The sequence below is a fragment of the Mixophyes fleayi genome, chromosome 9, assembly GCF_038048845.1.
Source record: "Mixophyes fleayi isolate aMixFle1 chromosome 9, aMixFle1.hap1, whole genome shotgun sequence".
Taxonomy (NCBI): domain Eukaryota; kingdom Metazoa; phylum Chordata; class Amphibia; order Anura; family Limnodynastidae; genus Mixophyes; species Mixophyes fleayi.
The window spans coordinates 11,476,355-11,485,428 of record NC_134410.1 but is presented as its reverse complement, the minus strand read 5'-3'; the positions used below and the strand labels follow the sequence as shown (position 1 = coordinate 11,485,428).

Here is a 9,074-nt window from a genome sequence, read left to right as displayed (position 1 = left end):
CGATGGAGACATTTTATCACAGTTTGATAAAAGATCTCTACAAATTAATGTCAAATAACATGTTTCCGCCATATTGCTCCCTGGCAGAAGCCAGTGACAGGCGGAATGTACACAGTGACTAGTATAATACACCGTGACTGACAGCCGTATGTACAGTACCGGACGTGTGATATGTGAGGCACCAGCGAGACACAACAGCGGCTCCGAGACCCGCTAACCAGTGAGAGGAGCGGAAGTGGAGGGATAGAGCGTCGGAAGGCGGAGCTGGACTCTACCCGAACAGGAGGTGTCTGCTGGCTGATCCCGATTTCTTGTGGCTTCACCTGACATGGCAGAATCCACCGGGATGGCGGTGGGGGGAGGAGCCGCGTCCAGCACCGTGACCACCGAGAGCGAGGCCCAGCCGGTGAGTGACGCAATCTGTGACCTCATTAGTGCTGGGAGATCAGACCACAGGGGCGGTGTGCACCCCCCCCCCCCTACACAACCAGCCCAGGGCACAGCCCCCCCCCCTACACAACCAGCCCAGGGCACAGCCCCCCCCCTACACAACCAGCCCAGGGCACAGCCCCCCCCCCCCCCTACACAACCAGCCCAGGGCACAGCCCCCCCACCCTACACAACCAGCCCAGGGCACAGCCCCCCCCCCCCTACACAACCAGCCCAGGGCACAGCCCCCCCCCTACACAACCAGCCCAGGGCACAGCCCCCCCCCCCCCCCCTTCCTACACAACCAGCCCAGGGCACAGCCCCCCCCCCTCCTACACAACCAGCCCAGGGAACAGCCCCCCCCCTCCTACACAACCAGCCCAGGGAACAGCCCCCCCCCCCCCCTCCTACACGCCCAGCCCAGGGCACAGCCTCCCAACCCTACGCAACAAGCCCAGGGCACAGCCTCCCCCCTGCCTACACAGCCAGCCCAGGGCACAGGCCCACACTGGGGGTGGTGTCATGATTTGGCCCAACTGCCCATTTCACCTTTACCATTACCATGCCATATACTTCCCTGCCTTGCTCATCATTGGATTGTGGCCCCCGTGGCTTGTTCCCTATCTTGCAGCTCTGCGGCATGTAGAGGGCCATGGGGTGGTTGTGGGCTTGTGCCCAGGGTACTGCTAGGGTTTGGGGTCAGTATTTATTCGTTGTGGGGCATAGAGTATACTGGAGGTAAATTATGCCAGTGGTCTCCAGTGACAGTGGGGGGTGTGTGTGTATATATATATATATATATATATATATATATATATATATATATATATATATACATACACACACACACACACACCCACACCCACACCCCCCTGTCACAATTCAACTCCTACCTATATACTCCATATACCGCCCCAGATACATGAACCTTTTTCCTCTGAATTCTTTTGACACATCCAGCGCGGTCTTGTTGCGCATAAAAGTGTATAATAACACTGCACAGGGTTCTCTGGTCTTATAAAAAGATGACTGTCTTGTCTGATTATATTCTTTTTGTTGTTGTAGGAACCGCGCTCACTGACGTTAAAGCTGCGGAAGAGGAAACCTGATAAGAAAGTGGAGTGGACGTGCGACACCGTGGATAATGAGAACCTGGGAAGGCGCTCATCAAAATGTGAGAGTCCTCTGTGTGAATATGCCACTGTCCAAACATAATTCTGCTTGTTAGACATTTATAAAAACCTAATACTGTAGATCCACATTGTGCGGACAGTGGATTTATCGGATACATGAACCCCCACTCCCCCCCCAACAGTACAGTTTTTGTGGGTGACATTCCTGTAGTTATAGTAAAGGTAAAAGGGAGTGTGGATTGCAGCATGGTCAATATAAATATGGGGTGGTGTTGGGAAAATCAAGGGCATTGAAAGGTGTGTTGATTTTTGTTGGAAATATTAGCAGGTATGCCTTATATATAGATATTAATTTTTGTATAGCGGTCAGTAAAGGTGCAAGGTGTCAGCATTGATGTTTATATCATCTGCTACTGTTCTCATAACTCCAATTTATGCTTGTGCTATATTCTGTCCTATATTTCAGGATACGATTTATCAACCTTTTATTTCAAAGACCTGTTGTCTGTAATATGTTTTGCTCCAGCTATTGTTAAACTACAACCGATTCTCGGCCGGCAGAGGATCATAAAAATATAGTTGTTTACGTGTCTACGGCAGCCTAGTCCACTAAAACATCCCAGTTTTATTCTATCCCTGTCTATATTCTACGAGTTCTTCCTCCTGTCACCATGGCAACTGACATTTCTCTTGTTTCTCAAATATGGCCCAGTGGGTCCCAGTGCTGTCCAATCTGCCCAGTGAGGACTCTGTAGCCCACAATTCTTTGGGGACTGCTACATTTGGAACATAAATGTCTTAGGTGACATCTGACTGTGGGTGTCGGTGCGATAGTTGTCATCATGAAGTCACCATGGAAACTGTTGCTTCTCTAATCCTCTGCGTAGAAATCTGCTTCTCCAACCCCTGTCTGCCCTGTATAATAATGTATATAAATTGCTGGATACATCTACTCATTCCAGCCATGAACCAAGTCACTTTATATTAGGAAATACATTTGTTATCTAATTTTGACAACCTAAGGATTGAATTCATGTCTAAATGCTGAAAAATGATTTATTTTTTGTATAAAAACAAATCTTGCTGCATTAACACACATTTATTTCAGATATCTTCCTGATAAGATTCTGAAGGCTTTATGTATATATCTGTGAATGCTAATTGAGGTTATTTACCGCTGAAAGGACCGCTAAATCCCATAACATTTAACTGCAACTCTATTAAAAAGTAAAGTTCTATGCAGTGTTTCCTCAACACATTACAGGAACCTGAAGCCACCACAACATCTGGCACAGGGCAATAAACTGATATCTGTCATTGAAGTTGCAGTGATATTAGCCATGCTGCTGTGTATGAATTTACTAATCCGCCCAGCACAAGTCGGCGAGTCTGTTGTCTCCAGCATTGTCCTGTGAATGGAGCTTCTTGAATATATGAGGGTGTCTGGATGACAGAATCTGTACAATTCTGTGGAGAGAAGAAGGGGCACACCTTGAGTCAGTGAAGTATATGGGTTGTTGTCTTGGAAGATTGTTTCATTTTCCCATGTAGAGAAGTTCTTGTGAGGTTCTTTAAAAAATGTGTCTGTTGTCCTTGTAGTCCGTATATTCTTATGATGTGAATGTTTATGCTATTTTGTGTTGGTTTATAGCTCTTTTGTGAATTGTATATGCCTATCGGTTACCAGTATTGATAGCCTGCAGTGTGTAGCTTGCAATGTGATTAGCTGACAGTGTTTGTTACTGGCAATGGCTACTGTTCCCAGTGTTTATGGAGCGCAATGTTGAGGCTCAAAAAATAATTCTACACTGTTTATAGGGCCCAGTGTCCTAGGCTCAAACTGTTTATTGCCCTCGGTATTTATGGTTCTTCGTGTCTCCCAGTATTAAGGCCTCTCTATGTTTATGCTTCACATTGAGTACTATGGTGTTTAATGACGGTCGTGCGGTAAATGCAGATAAAATGCTGTTATCAAACCTGTGGAAAGCTGTGTGTATGTAATATACTCTTCTGGATTCTGTGCTCTGCTGTTTAGGGGTGATGCGATTCAGTGTGTTGCTGGTGGTTACTTGCTGTAGGTGGAGGAAGGGGTATTGGGCCCTGGTAAAAGGTTTATTTAGGCCTAACTTCTGGTATTTGGGTACGGTGCTGTTTATTCTGCTTGTTCGGTGTTGAAATTCATCTGTGGAACGCACAACGCGCTCCAGCTGCTTCACCCCCAGTTAGGTGGAACTCCTAGACGCTGATACGCTCCATTGCCCGGACAGCTCTTTTCTCAATGGGGGTGGATGGAGTAGACAAGAAGGTGTAGGCAGCTGCATCTTATGGTTGCTTTCTTTTTTTAACCAATGCGTTTCGACCTGAATTCTTCCATAATATATATGGTTTGTTTGGATTAGACGGATCCAGTGATGTATTTGTAGAGATCAAACAAAATTCCAGAGCCTTCTCCAGCAGGACATATGCTCTGAAGCTGATGTAAAAAGAGATAACTTGACAGTATAGAGTCTTCTCTGTGATGGAGGCTGTAGGACAGACTTGGACAACCTGTGACTGTCTAGTTTTTATAGGCTGCATTGGGCATACTGGAATCTAGTGCCAGAGCATCTAGAGAGCTGCAGATTACATAAGCATATAAAAATCAAACATAAATAATATCTTTACCAGTTCCAGGAATTTGTGGAAACTGAAGATACTTGAGAGAGACTGACGTACCCTAGACTGTAGTCACAGACACCGTTCTGGGGGATAGTTCTTATACTAAGTTTGCTTACAGGAATATATGTGCCTTCAAATCGATTACATTTTATCTATATGCAGAATGAGAGTGGCTAGAATGAAAACCCCTCTCCGTCAGCCCTGCTCACTGTCTCGTGACCTTTGCGACTGTCTCTTTTCTGCCACAGGCTGTTGTATCTACGAGAAGCCAAGAGCCTTCGGTGAAAGCTCAACTGAAAGTGAAGACGAGGACGACTGCTGCAACAGTGCTCATTGTATCCGGGGCCACAAGAAGGGACCCTCCGGAGCAAGAGACGCTCCACCACCAAGCCACGAGAACGCTGGCAACATGCAGCACTGAGACAGCCAGAAGAGAGTGACAGAGTGCATCTCCAACATCACCGTTGTTCATGAGCGCTGCTGCCTAGTGTCTCGTAACCGTCTCGTTGTGAGAGTCACGGCAGCAGAGTTGCAGGTCCTGTATCAGTGTCTTCGTATTGGCTAATCTAGTGGCTAAGGGTTGGGAAGATGAATAGAGAGTGGTTAATCTGATGTTCCATGAGTTAGGGTTATATTATACTCCCTCATTATTGAACAGGTTAACACTCCACGTGGTTAGTGCACGGTCCCTCTCTTTCATACTGGCGTAATGTCTCCTCTGCAGGGAAACGTTTCTTATTGAATGTATGTGCATGGCCTCTCCCCCTCTTCCTTGCTGGTCATTCTCTGGTCTAGTCACTGGTGACCGCCCCCCCCCCCCTTTATCTTGTGCTCTCCATCGTTGCTTCAAATTTTCCTCCTAGTATAATGTAATGTAATCTATTGAATGTATTTATGAATGAGATTCTCTCAGGCCAGCCACATTTCAAAATAACATTGATAAAGCTCCAGAAAATTGTAACCAATTGGATTTATTACAATATAGTCCTTTGTGGAAAGTCTGCTTATAATGCTTTCCTTGTCATTACATCCTGTATCATAATATGTGACTTCATTTGTAACAACCAATCAGATCTTTGCATATCTAGCTGTAGACTAAAAACAAGTATCTGATTGGTCGCTATGGCTTAAAGTACATTATTTCCATTAAAGAAGCCTTCTAATGCGCTATGTCACGTCTCCAGCTATAGCTGCCATAAAAGGCTGTCACCTCATAACCATTGTATCCGCTTCATTAAAGTCATTATTTCACTTGATTGATAACCACACATTTTTCTTTGTACATATGAGATGCACAGCAGTTCTGAAGTTGGGCTTTAATGACCCCATTAGTTAGGGTCCTCTGAATATTCTGGTTAAATTTACTTTTTATAGACTCTGTATATTGTGGTTTTTGATTTTCTTTTATTCTTATTTGTTTAGTTTTGTTTTTTGTTTTTTTCCCTTCTGGGAATTAAAAGATTTTTGTTTGGTATCTGTGTCCTGGCTTTTCAAACCAAATAAGATTGTGGTTAAAGGAAAAAGTGATTCTCGGTGAAGCCAACAGAGCACAAAACCTAAATAATTATTGGATTCACCTCTGACTATGAAGGGCTTAAAGCTAAATTGTGTAAACGTGTATTAGAAATGAACACGATCCGATGTTCACTTTCAGGTTTTTAAGAACATGTTTCAGTAACAAGCAGTGAACAGTTTCAGATCTCAGATTTACCTGAGATTTATTATACAGTACACAACATTTTCACTTCTCGGGGAAATTTTTCTGCTTCATTTTATTGTACATTTTAGAGCATACTTGTCCACTTTCCCGGAATGTACGGGAGACTCCCGAATTCCGGGTAGGACTCCCAGGAGAGAAGGCAAATCTTCTGCATCCTGCAAATTGGGATCCAAAATGACGTGCAGACTTATAATACACATGCAGTCTTATTTCTGTCACACACACAGCTGCCATTTTTGAAAGATGCACCAATATTCAAATGGACCCTATAAATTTTCCCGCCACTTGTGCACAAGTGACATCACTAGTTCCTACATAACGATAGGCGGTAATCTTAAGACTATTAATTCAACACAAACAAATGCTACATCCATTGTGTTTTAGGGGGGTGGTTGTACTTTAAATGGGTTTTACAGTCCTAGGAATAAATTTATCAAGTTGCGGGTCTGAAAAGTGGAGATGTTGCTTATAGCAACCAATCAGATTGTAGTTATTTATTTAGTACATTCTACAAAATGACAGCTAGAGTCTGATTGGTGGCCATAGGCAACAGTTCCACTTTTTCAAACCCGCAGCTTGTTAAATTTACCCCCTAATGTCTATTGTTTTAACTATGGAACTATGAGTTTTGAACAGAAAGCACTATAGGTAGAGACCTATTGTATCACTTTAAATGGACCAGACACCTACACACTCACAAATGAAGAGGAAGACAATATATGCATTTATTGTTTATTATTAGTATGTATGGTTTATTTCATTAAAAAGAACAGCGTGGAGGGAGAGGAGCCATTGAGGGGCGGCTAGCAAGCATGTTTGACAGTATCTACTTCCTAAATACAAACACTACCAGCCTCTAAACCACTGTATGATCACACTCAGGAGTCTAAGTCGGTGGGCTGTGAATTTCCTGCCTTTCAGACTTTGATAGTTTAAGTCTTTATATTATACAACAATAGGAGGTGAAGGAATAGCCCAGGCCGGCATGTCTAAAATTCTCAGCATGTCCTGCCAGCCTGGGATGAGACTGATAGTCTACATCTGTTCTTTATGGATAAACTGTGTATACTGTCAATGTGTATACTATAAAAGCACAAATTTTAAACTGGATTTCCTGACACTGGCTCCTGTGGCTTCTTACCTGGGGAAGAAAGAAAACAGAAAAGGTATTGGTGGTGTTTACGCCATGTCGGTCAGTTACACGTATGATTTAAATTCATATTTTACAGAAGTCTCATATCCTGGACCTCAGAGAATCTCCCTTCTACCACCAGTAACGGTCAGATCTCCAAGGGAGAAACCCTTCACATGAATGCACCACTCTGTACAAAGTGTCAATAAAACGGATCGGACAAGTCCTGCTAACCATCCAATCAGATTTATCGACGTGTTATACGATGGGATGGGTTCATTAAATGTCTTTAGTGTATAATCCATGGAGATGTTTCTCCAGGAACTGCAAGGGTCCCTGACATCTGCGCTAATGGGGAGGGGATTCATCTGTAAAATAAACATTTTGGGTGGACATCTTCTACAAGTGTGAAGGATGGGGCAATGTGTCCCTGCATCGTATAAAGGGTTGGGAACCCCCTGACCACATAGCAATATTTATCATGATATGGTAGCGGGTCTCCGCAGCGGTGGGATGTACCTGACTGCAGGGCCAGTGCAAGCCATGAGGGCACGTGCCCCTACCTTGGCAGGTGTGAGGTGGGGTGCACTGACCGTGAGATGCTCGCATTCTATCCCTTCAGCCAGGTACATCCCGCTGCCCTCCAGTCCCCTGGCCACTCACCCTACATATTGTGTATGCCCACCCCAGTAAACACTGTGGCAGTAGTTGCTCTGTCCTGGTGTCATATAGGCAGTATTTATTCTGTGTCAATATTGATTTATTATGTTTGTATTAATATATTGATGTATTCTCACCCCTATTCTTTAATAATTTTAAAAGTTTTCACTGCAAGACCGAGGCAGGAGCCCGTAAGCTTAAATCTTTCCATCTGTTTAGCATCTACATTTCCCGATTTAGCTGAAAAATAAAGACATCGTTATCCAGCTACCAATCAATACAGGTGTCTGATTAAATACATGTCTTAGCTAAACCATTCCCAACAAGATATACTGTATATAACATCTTACCTACTGGATAGTGTTGTATTGTCCCGCAAAGTGTAAACATGATTTCCTCACTGACGTACTTTACCTGGGCCTTACTTGTTCCTAATTAAAAACCAATTACTTAATTCAATAATAATACCTAATTCATCTTGAATGGAGTCATTGAGGCCCCACCCACTTCGCTAAGTAGTGGGAAGTATGCGGGAGAATTGCTTGTTCTCCCGGGAGTCCGCTAGTCTCACAGACATTCTGGGCGTGTGTACTTATCTGATACTAATAAGCTAAATATCTTTACAAGACTTGTAATAAATCCACTACTGAATATGCTAAAATTTTTATTTCCTATAAGAAACTTCTTGAGTATGGAGTAAAGGAAGCCAAGGAGGCACAATTCAGTGCTACTCATAATTCAGGGCTGGAACCTAAATGGGACAAAGGAAGCTCAGAATCACCTGCTGTTAAAGGAAAATATCTAACACTCCCAGGCCTGGAACAGCAGTCTGTCAATTCTAGCATTTGTTAGAGCGGCCGGTGTGTCTGAGTGTATTGGACTGGTCTAGACAGGCAACAGCACAAATTGACACAGTCACCAGCTGCCCCGTGAGTGGGGCAGCTGGTGACTGTCTCCCTTTGACATTATTGGGCATAGCAGAACATTTCTTAGGCTGGTGGGCTTTCTCTGTAGAGCCTGTTTTGTTGCAACGGTCTAGAACACAATCATTAGGGCGGTATCAGCTTAGACATATTTTTACCATTATAATTTGAGAGAGATTTTTATGTGTATTTTTCCTAATGCAAGAGCCACATATTGGGCTTTTCTGATTTATCGATCTATATATTTAATAAGCCCCTCTCTAATTCAGGCATGACATAACTGGTTTAGCACATTTGTAAATCTTACTGTGGCATTTTAAATATTGAGTATGTCTAGAAAACCACTCACACCAGTGACATAATAATAAGCTGCAGTGCTAGAAGGTGAAATATTTAGCCAATTTAAGCTTACCTGCAGA

The 9,074-nt window shown here is 43.6% G+C and overlaps 2 protein-coding genes across 2 annotated transcripts in view; one reads left to right on the top strand and one right to left on the bottom strand.

Moving 5' to 3' along the window:
* Positions 1–71: 71 nt before the first annotated feature.
* PPP1R11 (protein phosphatase 1 regulatory inhibitor subunit 11) lies at positions 72–5,692 on the top strand. Its single transcript, XM_075186389.1, has 3 exons — positions 72–406; positions 1,495–1,603; positions 4,469–5,692. Exons 1-3 carry the CDS (start codon positions 329–331, stop codon positions 4,639–4,641), a joined length of 360 nt encoding a protein of 119 aa, XP_075042490.1. The 5' UTR covers positions 72–328; the 3' UTR covers positions 4,642–5,692.
* A 966-nt stretch (positions 5,693–6,658) lies between these two features.
* LOC142101927 (uncharacterized) overlaps positions 6,659–9,074 on the bottom strand; it is a 65,024-nt gene continuing 62,608 nt past the window's right edge. Inside the window, exons 15-16 of the mRNA XM_075186373.1 lie at positions 7,870–7,972; positions 6,659–7,081 (exon numbers count right to left, since the gene is read on the bottom strand). Coding sequence (XP_075042474.1) covers positions 7,872–7,972 — 101 coding nt within the window. The 3' untranslated portion in view covers positions 6,659–7,081; positions 7,870–7,871. The remainder of the gene's footprint in view (positions 7,082–7,869; positions 7,973–9,074) is intronic.

What these genes read in the sequence shown, in the direction of transcription:
- PPP1R11 (XM_075186389.1), top strand. Translation starts at nt 329, where the DNA reads ATGGCAGAATCCACCGGGATGGCGGTGGGGGGAGGAGCCGCGTCCAGC. An exon ending in CCGAGAGCGAGGCCCAGCCG is followed by an intron (nt 407 to 1,494) that starts GTGAGTGACGCA and finishes TTGTTGTTGTAG; the next exon opens with GAACCGCGCTCACTGACGTT. An exon ending in GGGAAGGCGCTCATCAAAAT is followed by an intron (nt 1,604 to 4,468) that starts GTGAGAGTCCTC and finishes TTTCTGCCACAG; the next exon opens with GCTGTTGTATCTACGAGAAG.